Genomic DNA, 18,250 nt, shown 5'->3' with positions numbered 1-18,250 from the left:
TCTCCTTTGGGGGCTTGTGTGATGTTTAAGCTATTACATGTTAGATATTTCTGACACTGCGCCGTTTGCTGGGCATTCCTGCTCTGTGTGAACTCTTCCATCGCCTGTGTTTTATTTTCTTTGCTTTGACGCACGTTTGTGGTTTCATTGCCCTTATGTATCTCCGGTTGATGACTTCCCTCTATCTCTGAGGTTTCTGGTAACTTGGACGTCATTTGGGAGCAAATCTTGGATCGGGATGAAATGTCTTTGGAAGTAGACCTCGTGTTTCGCCCATCCGCTGCGTCTTCAAGTGTGCTCTCTTCACGTGTCTTGACAGTACACCCCCCCCCCCCCCCCCGGTTGTCTTGGGAGTTCTCTGGTGACGCCACACGCAGGTCTTTTAGCTGAACAGTCAAGAGTCTTTTGAGCCTTGTCTCTACCCTTCACAAGGGGCAATGAGACCCAGCAGCATACTTGGGTAGTAATTCAATTACAGTAATTGAATTACTCTAATTTAATTACTTTTCTTGGTAATTTGTAATTGTAATTAATTACTTTCGACCAAAAGGAATTGTAATTGTAATTTAGTTACTTTCTAGCATCAGTAATTGCAAAATTTCAGGCGCAATTCCAATTACTTCAGCAAGACATTCCGGCGCCGACAGAACCTCTCTGAAAGCCTCAGTGCTCGCACGTGCAGCCTATAGCCTTTAGGTGACACACTCACGCACATATGTAGGCACTCACACACACGCACAACATAAATACCGTCGCATTGTTTGTTGTTTTGTTGCTTACACTGCGGGCTGAGAGACAATCCTCTTTGGAGCCTATCTCAAAGGCGCCGTCTGCTGCGCGAGCAGAAAACAATAGCGTAAACATGCCAAAATATCGAAAGAAAAAAAAAAAAAGAGACTACAGCTTTCAGCCAAGGTTGGAAATTTTATTTGTCCGTGGAGGTATTCTTTTGTCAGATTTTTACGTCCTTTTTGTATTTCGCATATTTGTAGACTCATATAATATTCATGTTTATTCCTCTTGGTTCTACTTCGGATATTATTTGCATAAGCATTTTGGAGACTGACCTCGCACCTGTGAATATTGTCACCATTGATTCGGGAGCCCCGATTCGGTTCTCATATATTTCTGAGCATAATAATTTGAACGCGACGTAAATAATTTACAACACAGTGGTGTTTATATGTGAATGCGGTCGTATTAGCGCGTGTGGTTTTTAGTTTTATATTAACACTCGTAAAATATTCGTATATGACCACTTGCCGCATTTTTAATTACCTGGCTAACAAAAGTCTGTTAGCCCAATTTTCCTTTAGCGATCTGGGGTCTTCCAGCATTTTGGACTAATTCATTGTTATTTATTAAAAATATAAGAACGTAGTACTTCGTTGCCCGAACTATCATGGCCACAAACTGTCAACTTCTATCAGGGGCGGCATTAGGGAGTGGAAACCGGAAAGGGTGGGAGGGGGCCTTAAACAAATGATACGCTGACCAACACCTGACCCCCCCTCCCCCCCCCCCTCCCCCCCTTCAAGAAATACCTGCGTCCGCCCGAGTTCTATCATGAATTTAACAAAATTAATAAAAAGAGAGTACAGCACGTGACATTTGTGTAGCGATGCTTAAGCCTCCTCAAACATTGCGGCAAGGAATGAGGGAATACGTTGCATTCTACACAACTTGTTTAAAGTTACATGGCTCAAGTAGGGTCGCTCTCAGAAATAAGTAATTGTAAAGTAATTGCATTACTTTTTAAAAGTAATTTGTAATTGTAATTAATTACTTTTCACATAGTAGAAATTGTAAGTGTAGTTAAACTACTTTTGAAGCAAAATAATTGTACTTGTAATTAAACTAAATTTTGGAAGTAATTTACCCAAGTATGCCCAGCAGTGCCGCTCGACTTTCTACACTCTCTCGCCATTTCTTCTCGGATATTTCGAACAGCAGCGCCATTCCAGCCACATTTTTCCTGTCTGTGTCCACTTGGTGTAGTCGCTCAGTAATCTGCCTCAACTGGATTTCAAGTTCCTCAATTATGTCCTGTTGAGATCTCTGCGCACAGTCCAGTGAGGTTTGCAAATTGCAGTTATAGTCTACAGTCCTTATCTTCTCTGTGTTCATATGCTCCATCTCACCTTGCGGACTGGTCATATTAGTAATTGGTCATATTAGTAATGGTCATATTAGTAATTGGACATCCACACTCCTAGTCCCCTGTTCCATATCTGGGTAACTAAGTATGTTAAAATTAATTTACGTCCCTATGTATATTGTCACGGGTGGTGACCGAAAGAACAATAAATACACAGAAAGAAATAAATGTTTAATGTGGCGAACTTGTGCCAAAAATAAACGGGTACAAAAGATAATAACAGAGCGTCGCGGGCGTCGAAGTCAGCGTGACAGCAGAGTCGAACGCTGGTGCGAAACTGACTCCGCTCGCCTTGCGGAATCCTTTATGTACCCTCGTGGTTTCTGGATCGTTCGGCGTAGAAGGTTCGGCGCGTAGAACATTCTAAACTGGAATCAGCAAGACGGTTCTCGAATTCACCAGAACATCACATTACAGTGTCAACAAAAATGTGTAGCCGCGGCCAGGAATCGAACCCTGGCCTTCTGCGTGTAAGGCAAGCGCGATAACCGTTAGGCCACGCACGCGCTGCCTACTTGGCCAGCTGTGCGCGCGGCAATATTGTGCTTCGTGTACTGTGTCGTAGCTATTAAACATTATCAGCATAACTTCTTTCTCACTGGTCATCTGCCCTTTGTGAACATGCCAACGTTCCTATGCGCTCTGGTTTATGCTGGTATGTTTTCTGGGCTTCAATTATTGTATGATGTCGTAAGCAGCTAAAGGATTAAATTTCATAACAAAGTGAATGCATTCATCCACCTTAGAATCTTTTTGTTTCATGTTTGCTCTAACTTTAAATATTGTACATTTAAATGCTCAGATATCTAGGATTATTTATTTAGATTTTCCTCATTTACATCTGCCCACTTATATTTCCGGCCCTCGAGACAGAGACAGAGCCTCCATCCGGCCCCTTAGCCAAAAAGTTTGGAGACCCCTGCTCTACAGAATGAATACCCTGCTGGGTATCTGGCGGTAGACCTGACCTTAGATCTATGAGAGCTTCAGTGGTAGCCTGCAATCGTTTTGAAAGCTCGTTTTCGTTTCCGGAGGTAGACAGACCCCGCGCTTTCAGCTCCCGTTTCAGATCCCGAACCTTCATCGCCGCCACCTAGCCTAGAAATTAACAACCAAAAGTATAATTTCCTTCCTTCGCCAATTTGCTTGCCCTCTGCAATTTCATAACTATCACCAGGCGGTGAAGGATATCACCAGGATGACCTCTGGAGGATCGGGCAAAATACTAAAAACATCACTCCCGCCTCTTCCCCCTGGCGAGAGAGTCGCCAATATTCCTCTGGTCACACCTAGTCGGCGTTACCCCGGCACCGGACCCCGACACAGGGTGAAGACTTTGAGCCGTAGCCATGCAGGAGGGAGTCCCAATTTTCCTCTGTCCCGCCTGTCCCCAGCTGTGTCAGTGAGTTGTACGTCATTCAATTCTCCCTAGATAATTGTCACCAGCCTTTAAATGTCCTCTTTGTTCTCGAATTTCACTTATCATCTATTCTTTTATTCTCGCCTGCAAACCCAAGCGCTCTTCCTAAATCCGTCGCCCCCTCCAGAGGCGTGGGAGCAAGCCTGGTGCACCCCAAGACCACATGTTCTATTGTCCCGTCTTCCCCTTGGCATATGGCACACTGCGTATCCGTTTCCTCATACTTTGTTTGATTCGCGGAGAGAAGCTCGCTAAGGGCCCTACTTTCTTCCTCACTCTGGGTAGTGCACGTGCCACCCCCGCGGTTATGTTCAAACTTTCGTAGTACATAGAAGCTTCCTCTGCTGGTGCTTGCACCAGCAGAGGAATAAACCATTCCCGACTTGTCGCTACTGAATTTCAGGCCACCATTCTCCTTCTGCTCAACAGATCTTAATGAGCTCCTGTAACCTATACCGGCTATCTGCTAACAAAACAATACCGTCTGCGTACAACATTCCTGGTATAACCATGGTTTACTTTTCCCCCTCTCTCCATGTATGACATTTCAAAACATAGATTACACTCTTCTAATTTATTTTCCATTTCACTCGGGTGTATATATCATAAAAAGTAGAGGTGATAGGGGACAACCCTGCTTGAGCCCTCTTTTGATTTCTGCCCGTTCTGTTATTTTTGCTTTCCATGTTACAACCTTATTTTTTGTGTGTACCTGTAGTAAAAGCCTAATTAAATGTGCGTCTAAATCATACTCTCTCAGCTGTAACCAGAGTTTTTCCTGGCTCACATTGTTGTACGCTCCTCTATTGTCTTGGAATGCTATCCATAACGGTTCTGCACTCATTTGTGCCACCACTATACATTGAGTGATATGATAAACCAGTTACCATCTAATCTGCCATCTCTTCGGAACCCGTTCTGTAGCTTACTCGAAATGTATTCTGCCCATTCTTCCATTCTTCTTTTTACTACCAGCATCGCTAGCCTGAGCAGAACCGAAGTTACAGTTATTGCGTGGGATGATGTTGCGCTATTCTTATTTCCATTGCCTTTGTATAGCAATTTCACTCTACTTAGTTTCCAATCATTGGATACATGCCCTCCGCCCCCCCCCCCCCCATTATTATTATTTGATCAGTTGCCTTTCTTAACTTTAATTTCCTTTTTGTTATTAGTGTCTTCACTAGTCTCATTCCTATGCCATCTGGGCCTATCGCTGTTCTAGCAAGTACTTTACTTTTTGCTCTGTCCCACTGCCCCGTGGTCGTCTCAGTTGTCTCGTTGGTGTTCTCGTCTGGTGCGGTGTTGCTGTTTATGTTCTGTTCAATCTCGTTCGGTTCAAGTTCTGAGAATGTTGCCTCGGTTGCTCGTCCAATAAATTCCCTTAGCTCCTCGCCCTCTACGCTTATCCCCTCTTGTGCGGTCAATGAACAATGGAACGCTTGTTTTCTTCCCCTGTGCATTAATGTGCTCCCAGAACCTTTTTGCTGCATTCCGATCATTTTGATTTACCTCCATCATCCGCTGCACTAGACCTCTACCAATCTTGGCCTGGATTGGAGCCAGACGCCTCTCTTTTTCTTTCCTGTGATGTATTCCATTTCGATGCTACGTCAGCGGGTGTGTCCCCCCTTTTCTTCGCCCATCTGTGTTGAGGAGGCTATGCCTCTTGTCACCCTGCTATGGCTTCCCTATCCCACCAGCTTTTTAAAGTGTGATTCCTTCTCCTTCTTCCTCTTTGTTTGATTTTGAACCTATCTAACCCTCTTTTAAAAGTGTTCACTAAATCGTCATATGTCCATTCTCCCTCCAGTTGTCTGAATTCTGTAGTCTCAAATCGTTCTTAAGCTTCTTGTAGTTGGGCATCGTTTAAGGTCGATATACTTTCTCGTTCAAGGATTTGTGTCTTTGGTTGTATCTGTACCAAACTTTTTTTTTAACTCGCTTATGATCACTTCCTAAGGTCTTCGTACCTTCCTCGCCTATTTGCATGTGTCCTAATCTCCTATACAATTCGCTATACATTACACAGTAATGAACAATTGAGTGCGAATTGTTTCTCTCCCACGTTATTGTTTCGTCGCATTTCGCTTGGGAGTTGAAAAGTACTAGATCAAGATCTTCGCAGAATTCTTATAGCATCTTCCCTGGATGCTGCAAGCCTGTGCACAAAATATTTCCACAGCGCTGTACGACTGCTAGCCTGGGATTTTTGGCGCGCGCATTAAGCAGTAGCAAAAGCAATACACGACTGTACGTCGGTATGATATCCCTCAAAGGCACGCTAGGGGTTGTTGTTGTTTCCTAAAGCACTTTTGGCACTAGAGCTACGAAGGAAGAAGGGGAGGAGAAAGCAAAGAAGGTAACCCGAGAGCTTGATTCCGGTTGGCTACTTTCTACGGGGGAAAGGGAAGAAGGAAGATGGAGAGGAAAGGTATACCTTCCCACATACTCTGAGCGTCCTAACAAGCATGGGTCACCAGTCGGAATTCCATGCTTGCCGTTGTGTGTACCGAAGCATTTTCTCGCGAAATCGAGAGCTGGCGCAGTCGGAGTCGTTTACTGTGACAAACCCGTGGCATGCATAGCTTGCTCTCGGCAGGCGCAAAAACAGTAGAGCGCGCAGCAGCGGCGCAGTGAATACGCCCCGTTATGGAATGCTCTCATCCGGTGCACCAACGCAGGAGCTGAAATTCGGACCTCACCGCTGCTCCGTATAGACAAAACTAAAAAAAAAAAAAAAAAAAAAAAAAAAGCGTTAATATATGTCTAGTTTGCCTCGTGACCGCACACGTTCAACGCGTGGTCGGACACGAAACGCTTCAGCAATCGCAACGCTGTTCCCTGTCTTGCTTCTTCTTCTTCTTTTTTTTTCCCCTTGTTTGACGAGAAATCGGTTTTCCAGAACCTGGGCCGCAGGAAGAGCATCTGTTTTATGTATCTTTCCTCTCAAGCCAGGCGTGTCGACGGACATTCTGAAGACTCGCACTCATTAAGCGACGATCATAAAAGCAGTCCAGGCGGTCAGGCAGCCGCTTGATGGTTCAAACAATGCGGGTAGAAACCGACCGAGAGGAGAAGACGATAGCGCGGGGGGACGTTTCAACACACAGCTCTGCTCGGAATAACTAATGGACAGACGGAAAGCGAGAGCTGCCTTCGTCGCCACCACGGTCCAGGATATATATACCGGGTGATCTATTTTTTTTTTTTTATTCGAAACAGATTTGTTTTGAAAAAAGCCGTGAAAGCTACACTTATACGGTTTGTGCGAGTGAGTTATACGTACAGGGGGACATTATGTGGGTGGCTTATCTTTGCGATAAGTCGGCTGATTACTTAAAATTCGTTAATTAACTTTTGAATTCGTGGAAACAGACATATGGTTCCAGTTAGAAACTTGCTGAGCTTTATTGAAAACCACTAAATCGGTCATTTTCAGAAAGACTTTCAGCGCTCGAGAAGCGTAGTAGTGCACTAAAGTTACCACTCGTGGAGCAGGTACAAGGCTAGCGGTTGCTGTAAGGCGCCCGCGCGATTTTTCCGTCTTTTATCTGGCCCCAGCCTTGTATACCTGCTCCACGAGTGGTAACTTTAGCACACTACTGCGCTTCTCACGCTCACACTCAAAGTCTTTCTAAAACTTACTAATTTAGGGGTTTCGGAGGACGCTCAGCAAATTTCTAATTGGAACCATAAGAAAATTTTCACTAATTAAAAAGTTAATTAACGAATTTTAGTTAATTACTCACCAGACAGTGACGGTTGTTCGCCCCTCGGGTATCCGCCGAGCTCGAAAAACATATAACAAAAACGGCATTCACGTAGCAGTAAAGACACTTAAAAAAAAAAATAATCTGTTTTGAATAAAAAACATAAACCGATATATATATATATATATATATATATATATATATATATATATATATATATAAAAGTGGGGAAGGTTTACACATGTTTCTGTTGGTATATAGGTAAAAGTAGGGTGCACAGACACACCAGCCGTGGGATGATAAAAATAATATAATTTAATGGGGATCAAAGTCACGCAAAAAAAGAGAGTAAAGTTCCGAAAAAAAAAAAAGCTGTATTAGTTTACAAGAACAATCGAGGCTAGACACAAGAACGCTAGATACGCGGAGAGTACACTTAGAAATGGCGGAATAAAAGTCAAACACCTAAAAAAAATTGCAAAATAAAAAATAAAATATAAAACAAAACAAAAAAAAAATAATAAGAAAGGGGCCTGACATCCGTCGACGTTTGGACAGTAGCACTGTCTTCTTCGGGACGTAAGACGTCCTGAAGAAGACAGTGCCACGTCGAAGGATTAGTGGCTAGACGCGAAGGCTAGCTGCCCTAGTTTCTCCTCGCTGTCTCCCTCCAATCAGAGCGAACGAGAGCGTCGTCGGTTCCTCGCGCAGTGCCTCGTGCGGCCGTGAAGTTCCCGGAGTGGCCGCTGCGGGAGAGATGGCGGCGTTGCGATCGCCATTAGTTCGGTTCTCGAGTACGGATCGGAGGCAATTTTTCAACGCAGGCTCTATGGCAGTTTCCCAACTGAGTGGTTCTAGTAACGTTGCTTATAAGGTAGACACTTCAGCCGTCTTGGTGCTTAAAATAGTGGTTGCCAGTTATCTTAAGCTTTATCTGAAATTGCAGGAAACTTTTTTTCGTTCTCGAAAAATGTTAAAATGGTTTGCGACAGAGCACAACGATATCACCCGAGCTTCCTACCACCGTGTCTAAACCTGAAGGAGTCGCATTTTATAATTGTGACGATAGGCAGTTCCGTCTGTTCTAGCACAAAGATGGCGGCGCCCACTAGCAGATCGGGAAACGGAGCGCCGATACATTAAACGTAGCTCATTTAGTGACTCCAAATCTGGAAAATTAGCATCATTGCATGGGAGAGAGGTGGCCGAGTGGTCTAGAGCACACTAAAGTCATTGGATCAGGGAAAGTACCGCCATTGCCTTCCCACCTGCTAGCCGGACACAAAAATATACCAACATACAGACGACGAAAGCTCTCAAAGCGGTTGGCTCATTGCAGTCGGTTACCATGGTGATCGCCATTTTGGACCCTTTTAATGCTTCGAAAGGATCGTTAAAACCGTTAAAACCAGTCGCACCAAGATCGCTATGGAGCATCATCGTACTGTATGTTGTATGTTGTGCGTGAGTGTGTACCAGTACTAAGGCCTCGGCTGTTTCTGGACATAAGACAAATAAATAGAAATAAATAGAAAGCGTTCCTCGACCAATATGAGCGCCTCTGGCACTGTGCATGCAGTAAACCTATCAATTATGCTTACAAACTTGGAAACAGCGCAAAAAAGACAAGGGACAAGAACGAGAAGTGAACGAACACAACGCTGTTAGAAAAAGTTTTTGTGACCTGTACATTGTTATAGCTGATTTTTCCTGCTTCATTACCTCCCACATTTTTTTTCTTGTTGCCGCTTTCACTCCCTTTTCCACTCAAGTAGTCTGGTCAGACTCATCAATCGTGTGTAGAAATTGAAATGTAAGCTTTCGGGTTTGGTTTGTCATTTTTTGTGCTAACGTTTCATGTACAAATAGTTTAATATCTTCCGTGCCCACAGCCTAACACCCATTTCGGTCAACCTTTATTCAAATGTCAACTGACTAATTGCCTCCCTGCTCTCAAAACACGACCAGCCGATGTCCCCCTGAGCTCCTTCATTTTGGTGTCGTCCCATGTGCACCTATAGTGCCAATCTGCCTACGCTTCTTTGTCGAATTTCTGATCCTGATTGAACATCTGATTTCATACACAGGGCGCGCCCCATTGCCAAAAGACAGTCCTGGTACCATCACTCCTTTCCCTATATCCCTGACCACTTCATATCTATTATAGTTCCATAATGCCTTGAGATTCAAAGTAGATAAAAAATTATTTTCCCTTTTCTAATTATATTCTCCTCGTGTTCCTGTCTAGATATTTCCTTCCCTCATTGAGACAGACTCCCAGATATTTGTATTTTCCTACATGGTGTATTACAATGTCTTGTATCCTCAGGGGTTCCCTCTTTTCGTCGTTAAACACAATTACTCCCGACGTGTCACTACTAAAACTCATGCAAAAGGTGTCCCCTTCCTCTCAACATATTCCAGCTAGTCCGTGTAACGAATCCTGGTTATCTGCCATAAGTACTATGTCGTCCGCATACATCCGTCCTGGTATTATCTAAACATTTCTCCCTCCTTTCATGTAACTCACATCAAAATCTAAGTTGCTCTGCTCTAATTTCTTTTCTATTTCACTGAGGTATATCATGAAGAGCAGAAGTGACAGTGGACAGCCCTGTCAGAGCCCTCTTTTTATTGCTACTGGTTGCGTAGTTTCTGCTTCCCATGTTATAACTACCTTATGGTCTGCGTACACCTGCTGAAGAAACCTAACCAAATTTGCATCTAAATTATACTCTTTCAGCTGACCCCAGAGTTTTTCCTGGCTCAAATTATCGTATGCTCCCTTGATGTCGAAATAATGTAACCATAATGGAGTTTGGTTCTTCATTGCTAATTCTATACATCGTGTGGCGACGAATAAGTTATCTTCCAGTCTTCTGTCTCTTCGGAATCCGCTTTGGAGCTCACCCAGTATTTGCATATCTTCTGCCCATTTCTCCATTCTCCGCTTTACTATCTGCATGCATTGCTACTCTGTATATAACCGAGTTACCGCTATTGGGCGATATGCCTTAGTGTTGTCTTTGTTTCCTCTGCCTTTCTATATTAGTCTCATTCTACTTAGTTTCCAATCGTTGGGTACCTCTTCTCCCATAATTATTTGATTAGTCACACACAGTAACTTTAATTTACTTGGTTTTCCTAGTGTCTTAATGAGCTCCATGGGTATGTCGTCTGGACTTGTCGCTGTACCTGCTGAAACCTTTACTTCTGCTTTATCCCATTCTCTTGTGGTCGCCCCCATTGTTACACAATTCTGCTTTTCCTCTACACCCCTGCTGTCAGTGCTATCCACTGTCCCCAGCTGCTCAAACTGGGAGAAAGCCTCTTCGATTGTCCGCCTGATATGTTCCGGTGCCTCCTCCCCCTCTACTCTTCTCCCCTCCTGTGTGGCCAGTAAGTGTTGGAAACCCTCTGTCTTTCTCCCCCACGGCTTAATCTGCTCCCAAAACTTTTTGCCGCATTCCTAACTTATTTTTCTTTATTTATTTATTCATTTATTTCCATTATCCACTGCACTCCCAATTTTGGCCTGTAATTAAACTGATGCCTTCCTTTTCTGCTTTTGAAAGTTCTCCGATTTTTATGCTACTTCAGCTGGCAAGGCTCCCCTTTTCGCCGCAATACGGCTATTTTGACCTCTTTATCCCACCAGCTTTTTGGTTTGTGTCTTCGTTTTTGCTTTCCTCTCTGTTTAATTCGATGCTTCACTAATTCTCTTTTAAAGATTCTTATTAATCATGAAACGCTTTTCAAACTCTGTCCTGTATAGCTTTCCTCCTCAACTCATACATCGCGCATTCTACCAAACAGGTCAAGAAGACGGAAAGGGGAGAGTCCCCTCTTGCTCGGACTCTCGTTTGTGTACCCGGACATAGCCATCCTCCCCGGAAGATTAGCCCCGTTCACCCCGAAGCTGACAGTGCTGTGGAAGCTACGTGCTCGTTGGGCCCGCCACACTTTTGCCACGTGATCACGTTCTTTCGCGCATACCCACGCGCAGAGAATGAGGTCAGGTGATGAAAGGGAGGCGGATGATTGGTCCGGCAAGCGCGTAGCTTCCACCACAATGTCAGCTCAGGCGTGAAGGGAATAAGTGAGGTCCGGTGTCGCGTGACATGCGTTTGCGCCTGGGACGCGCTGTGGGGACCGCGGATGTGTCACAGTCAAAAGGCAGAGCTTACGAAGGGAAGGAGGTACGAAATAGTCCGCTGTATTTTCAAAATTTCGTACTCAAAGCCAGGCTTTTGACTTTCTACCTTTTTTTTTTCTTTTGACCCACTGAACGATGTGCGATTAGTAAAATCTCAATGTAAATTGATTTATTCCAGCCCAAAATTCGTTTCATGGGCCCTCTAAATCCTCATACGCCCATTCTCAGCCTGGTTCTTTCGATACTATGTTCTCAATACTTTTACTTTTTTTTTTTGTGTGTGTGTATTTGAATTTCATTTAGTTTCGGCTTACCCACTCGTTCCTGAGCTTGTTGTTCTGGTTCGGATGCGCAAAATTTAATCTTTATTCTTTTGTGGTCACTTCCTAAGCTTTTTGTACCTTTTTCATTTATTTCCATACTTCCTAGCCTGTCATGCAGTTTGTGGGATACGAGGCAGTAGTCTATTGTTGAGTGTGAGTTGCTTCGTTCCCATGGTATCTTCTTGTCGCATATTAATTGTGCATTCACGGTCCAGGGCCTCATAGAAATCTTCTAACAACTTACCGGTTGTATCCGTGAATCCGTCGAACTCTTGTAAGTGGGCATTCATGTCTGATATGATAATTATTTCCTGATTAAGGCCAATTTGTTTGATGTCCCTCGATATACACGTAAAGTGCTCTGTATTTTCCTCCCTTGAGATATTGCCCGTTTTCAGGTAAGCAAGCTCCGGAAGAGTGTCCAGACCTGTTACCCTACCTTTCAGCCATAAGTGTTCACTGCAGCTTTCCTTCTCTCTTTCCCAGTCTTGTTCTTTAACTAACATGCCTAGACCTCCGTCTTTGCGTTCACCTCCCCTCCGGTTGCATCCCATCCAGGAGTAGCGCCTGGCATGTGCGGTGGTTCTTCTTATCTCTGAGTTTCCGCTACCCCAAACACTGTGAAATTTTCAGCCTCTAATTGTTCACGAATCTCCTCCCGCTTCATTCCATTTCTACCTCCCTGCTGGATTATGAGGCCTATATTGAGCCGATTCTTTCTCTTAGTTCTACGAGGCTTCCTCCTGCTCTCCCTGCTGTTCTTGGCGTACTCACACCCAGGAGCGTCCCCCGACTCTGGTACTGGTACATCTACACCGGTGCCCTCCGGGCTCCGTGGTTTCCGAAGAAACATACGACGTGACGCCCTATCCTATCCCCTATCGTGCTACCTGTGGCTCCACTGTAGTAAATGCCCCATGCGAAAGGGTCGGAGCGAGCCGCATACACCGCCCTGTTTACTTCTAATACGCCATACTGAAGTCGTTGGCTCTGTCTGAAAAGACTGTCCCCAGACCTCTGGGATTGCGCATATTTGCACATGCACCCTCTCAGAGACCTCCCTGAGCTTACGTACCCCAACCTCTATGTGTCTGCCGAGGTTTTGGCTCCTTCCCTTCAACACCCATCACTAAGTCCCACATGCACTACTACTAGGTTACCTCCCTCCCTGTTACCCCAGAGGTCTTCCTTAGCTTTGACCATAGCGTCTACGACGCACTTTCCTGACTGGGCCACTACCTTTTACCCTCCCGTCCCTTTTCACCCTGGCCAGTAAGCCCCCTTTAATCATTGTTACGTTCGAGCCTCCCACCACCAGTAACCTCTTAGTCTACGACTGCCTGTCTTAACTCCCTTTCCCTCCGTCACTGCCCTGCGGATGACTCCGTCCAGCTATCTGCGCCACCTCACTCTGTGTCTGTCTGTTTACCACCGCTTCCTTTACTGCCCCACAGGGCTGAATCGCTAAGTGGGTGGACAGCTCTGATATCGCCGCGTGCATGACTGAGGAGATACGCTTCTCCGTTCATCTAGATTTCTAGAAGGTTCGCTGTACTCTTACCTCGATCGAGCGTAAGAGATATATGGAGGCCAGAAGGACCTTGGCCTAGTCAGCCTCGCTCTAGCTCTTTCCCGAACATTCTAGGTCGAATATTCGAGACGACGAGCATACTAGATGAAGAGCCGAGCGCCGTATTACCGATTCATTCAATCGTTCGTTCTCGCTTTCTCTCGCTGTTACGACGCCAAATCGCCGCCAGCTTTTCCGCTGCCTCGACGCTCGTTCTCACTTTCTTCGGCACAAGTTCGCCCACTTGTGCTCCTGCCATTCGTGACAATATGCATATTCCTTGAACGGTGCTGAGTGTACGTGGTTTAGAATTTCTGATGCGTGTTTAACTATTGCTTTAGTGTGTTGCGATCAACTGCGTATACGAGCGTGTGTTTCAACTTTGACGTTTGTCCGAGTGTGCGTAAACGTATGTAGTGGCGTATGATTGTTCCTTTTGTTTAGATTCGCTTTATTCCCAGCATATGGGTGCATACTCGCTCGCTACTGCTTTATGTTTTCCCCCGTCTCACTTTCTTCGTTCGTAACTGTAAATAGCGTCTGGCATATCACGTTTAAAAAAAATTCGCCCTAAAGCTCTGCAGTGTCCTGCTTGGACAGGCCTCCGTAGCTTCAAACCCGCGCGTTAGATACACTCTCTACGGCGATTAATTATTCTACCTAAATAGAACACGAAAAGTTAAAAATATAAGCATATGTCATATTTGTAATTAATAAGCAATAAACTTTGTTTGGAACTTTCGATCAATGCGGTACCAGAGATTGCATGTTATATTGTCGTCTCCTTTGTTACGTCGGAAAACAGGGAACGACTACAATGTATTAATATCGATCTCACCTTTCTGATACCGTGAGACAGTAACCTTTCCTGATATGCGTTCGCATCGCAAAGAGAAGGGCCCGACGATTCTTCGAAATTATGGAAACGTTTCTGCGCTGGAAGATTCTTCTTCGGTCGAATATATATTCGTTATTGACATGCATTGCTGTATCACAGTACTGATATTTTTTTTTACCTTGCGTTTTGCTTTCTTAGGGAAAATACGCGTTCTTCATTAACCGTTTGAACTGTCGCGTCGACTCCAGACTTCCAGAAGGAAACTTTGTTTTCTGGCGCCACGCGTGCACCTGTGCCACCACGCAGAAAAAATAATCAGCGGAAAAGCAGTGAATGAAATAGAGAAAAGAAACTGCCTCCCCGTGACTACCCTTCTAATGATTTGAATTCCTATGAAATGCCCTGTACGTAAGCAGGGGCGGATGCAGGAATTTCCTGAGGGGGGGGTCAGGTGTTGGTCAGCATACCGTTTGTTTAGGAACCCCCTCTCCCTCGTTTGACGCCCTAAAAGTTACACGCGCAGAAATCAAGAGGGGGGTCAGGACATCCGGACCCCCCCTCTAAATCCGCCCCTGTACGTAAGTATGCGTCGAACATGGCTGCAGACGGTTGTTATATGACCGATGTGACAAGGAAGAAACAGGCAGATGTACTAGCAACGCCACTGAGGGTCACCCATACATCTCGTCCTCAAAAGAGGGTATTCCATGGACGCCATGTTTGAAGGCCTTAGCAACGCCACTGAGGATCACCCAAGCATCTCGTCCTCAAGAGAGGGTATGGACGCCATGTTTGAAGATGCTCGGAACGAGCTCACATTAGTGGGCTGCCAAGACCGGCAATCTTTCAAAACAAAAACATTACTTTCCTCTTTTTCTTTTTCTTTTTTTTTTTTTCAATACTGCCGAGCATCAAGCACGCTTCGCCGGTGTGTGGATAGCGAAATCTCGGTATACAAGAAATGTCTTTATAAAGCAACCTGCATGCCACCGGGAATTTAGGTCGCCTCATCAACGACGAAGAGGTCAAAGAAAACTGTTATAATTCCACGGACCAAAATGGCGATCGTACGAGGAACTTTGCGTTACTTTCCCGAGGATCCATCGATTTTTGTAGCATCTAAAGCCCCTCGATAAAACTCGCGCTTGGTGTTTCGAGCACCGCCCAGCACCGTTGCGCGAACGTGCGAGACACCTGAAATTTAGTACCAACATTTGCTTTCGAGGGCGGCACGGGGAATGGGCTTCGTGTAATGGCGCATATTTGACGCTGTTCACTTCATCACTCCTTCGCATTTGTCGCATTTCACAAACACGAACACATCGAGGGGTTGGAGCAGGTTCTGCTTCGCTCGCACTTACAGTCGCTTTATGTCTTATTATCAGTTGCAGTGAGCTACAGCGAACCCTCTTCGGAATGCGCGGTTAGAGATAAGGGCTTCGACGTATCGCTCGCTCGAAGCAGAAATTTATGTCACGTCAAACCGCGCATTCGGTGAACGGTGCATTTATTCCGGAGAGTATACGTGCGAGTGCACTTGATTGAACAATTGTTGCAGTTGAGGAACTTTCTGGTTTGAATATGGCTGCAAGATTTTCACTGAGTGTGAAAAGAAAGGGGGGCTCAAGCGCGGAAGACACTGCAGCTTTAATTAATTGAATTTCGCATTTTCCTCCGACTGCTCCGGTAGAAGACGACGCACCTTTAACAATCGTTATGGCTCGCATCGTTGCAGCGACGGCCGGGCAACTCTATCACTCCGTATCAGATGACTAATAAGCTAGGCGGAACAAAAGGTCCCACACGTCAGAAACGTGAAACGCCGAGGTTCTCAAACAATGGGATGATGAACAAGCGTACGGAGTAAAGGTAAAAGGAAAAAAATAAGACACCGTCAAATTAACTTTCTTTTTCTTTTTTTTTTTTTTTTTAACTGGGTAGCTGACACTAATTTTGTTATTATAATGGAGTTAATTAGGAACTTTTAGCAATCCGTTACCGTGTTCCGCGTACCGCACTACCGGAGGTTTTGAAGCATATGCTTTTAAGCGCGCGCCCCGAGGGTAATATCGTGACCGCGTGGCGCGCGTTTAAAAGCACGCTTCAAAGGCTCCGGTAGTGCGATACGCGAGAACTGTTTGATAAAAGTCCTCACTTTCTAAAGGAAACGAATGGTTGTGTTCGGAGCTGTTATCGTCACTGTGATTGAACAACATCCTACCAATATACCGGCGACGAAGCACTGGGCATCGCAGGCAGGTATTATTAATATGTTAATAATAGTAATAATAATAATAATAATAATAATAATAATAATGTTAATTCGCCGTTAACACAATGGGGCAAGCCGGGGAAAGACAAAGAAAGCTGTGGGAACCCCTTGACAGGATTTCCCAGCATGTGAATATCTTCAGCAACGGCGGAACCCCACGAAAAGTAAACAACGCTTCGACCGCAATGCCCGGTGGTGCTCCGCGGGCAAGCGCACGCGCGAGGAATCCCGAGAAGGCAGTGCACGCTCGCGCCTGTCGGACTTCCACGACGCGCGCAGAGGAGAAACGCGCACGGCATTTCTCCGTCATCAGCTGGCGGCAAGAAATAACCGCAGTTGCGAAAAAAAAAAAAGAAAAAAATTGCGTCGACTGGCTATTCTGGCGTAAGAACGTCGGGCTCCTAATCTGCTCCGAATTCGTGGGCAGAAGTGTTTCGCCAAGCCGTTGCTGCCGTCACCCAACTGAGACAGATATGGCGTAATGAAGGAGGAGGAACGCGGCGGCCCGCTGTTCGTTTCGAACGTGCGACAGCCAGGGCTCGGTGCGCGGACGCTGTGCGTTCGTCGCGACAGCTGCGCGTGGTGGTTAGCGGCCCGTTTGCTCACCTGTCCGGTTCGAATTTGCGCAGCCAAGCTCGTGGCCGACCGAAGCAGCAGCTCGTCGGTGATCGGCGGCAGTGGCTTCGGCGTTCGGTGAATCACCGAGAAAAGCGACGTTAGCAGAAACTCGTTGACCGTCTGCATCCAACGGATGACGGCGAACACACACTTCACGAGCATCTTACTTGCCACGGGATTCATTATTACGCTCGCAGAAAGGGACGCGCGGAATTAGCGGCGAACAAACGACACCCTGCGCGATCCAGCGGTTGTGACGATCACCCACTCTCCTTGGTCCGCCACTTCATCGGAGCGTCTGCTGCGATATGTATCTAATAAATAGCGGCTAACGGCTCTGGCTTCCGTTGGCTACAAAACTGACTACTAAGCCATGGCTTGCTGAGCCGTGGAAATCTACGGCGCCTGCGGAGGATCATGTTTGGATCTCGGTTGCCGTGTTGGAATACACCGTGAACACCGTGCTGAGTTGCTGAGCGTGCGATCTCGCAACGAAGGAGGATTCTTTCTAGAAGTGGCGATTCTACTGGATTCTACTGGCAGCCAACGTACTACAGCGTGACTCCCTATGCCGGCCTTGGCAACTGCGCACTGCTTTGTCGTCTGCAATGCGAAAACAAATAAAAAAGAAAACAAAAAATTGAGTTTTTGTTCGGCTTACGCGGTCGAGGATAGATAGCAGATAAGTTTATTTTTCGAGTGGAACGCATTGAGTGAACGAGTGAACCCGCAGAGCCAACGAGCAGACGCATCGCGCTTGCGCATTGGACACCGTTTGTTTTGAAGGTTTTCGGGTGTGCTGCGCTGGCTGCGCTCGGTGCGTCCGTAGCTTCGGCCAGCGCTGCTTCGGCGTTGCTCTTCACGTGGAGTGAATCAGCGGAGCAGAGATGGATTAGGGAACCGGAATACCAGGAGTAGTGAACGTACTTACGTGAAACTGCGCTGTGCCGTGGAAGTTGACGAGGCGAGCTGAGGAGTGCGGTCATCTCGGCGCACGCAGCACGCGCTTGTCTCCTCTCGGTACGTGCTATGCGTTGTCATCGGGAACGCTGGTCGTCGCTGGCGAAACACATGCTCGTCGGATCTTGGTGTTCCGCGAAGAATCGAGCGTTACGCGGACATCGGGCGTGATGATCCACCGTCGGACGCGTGTTCGGCAACGGCATCGCTGCGCGTGGTTTC

At 45.9% G+C, this 18,250-nt stretch overlaps 2 protein-coding genes across 3 annotated transcripts in view; one reads left to right on the top strand and one right to left on the bottom strand.

Moving 5' to 3' along the window:
• The window catches only part of LOC8038993 (fatty-acid amide hydrolase 2-A), a 99,244-nt gene extending 81,671 nt beyond the window's left edge, over window positions 1-17,573 (bottom strand). Inside the window, exon 1 of the mRNA XM_029972623.4 lies at window positions 17,057-17,573. Coding sequence (XP_029828483.2) covers window positions 17,057-17,251 — 195 coding nt within the window. The 5' untranslated portion in view covers window positions 17,252-17,573. The remainder of the gene's footprint in view (window positions 1-17,056) is intronic.
• Window positions 17,574-17,771: 198 nt separating this feature from the next.
• LOC8038987 (scm-like with four MBT domains protein 2) overlaps window positions 17,772-18,250 on the top strand; it is a 72,116-nt gene continuing 71,637 nt past the window's right edge. For both annotated transcript variants that reach the window (XM_040215316.3, XM_040215315.3), the window contains exon 1: window positions 17,772-18,088. The gene's annotated coding sequence lies outside the window, so the exon portion shown is untranslated. The remainder of the gene's footprint in view (window positions 18,089-18,250) is intronic.

Source organism: Ixodes scapularis, unplaced genomic scaffold (genome assembly GCF_016920785.2).
Source record: "Ixodes scapularis isolate PalLabHiFi unplaced genomic scaffold, ASM1692078v2 PGA_scaffold2__306_contigs__length_199485367, whole genome shotgun sequence".
Lineage (NCBI taxonomy): Eukaryota > Metazoa > Arthropoda > Arachnida > Ixodida > Ixodidae > Ixodes > Ixodes scapularis.
This window is presented reverse-complemented; position numbering and strand designations above follow the sequence as displayed.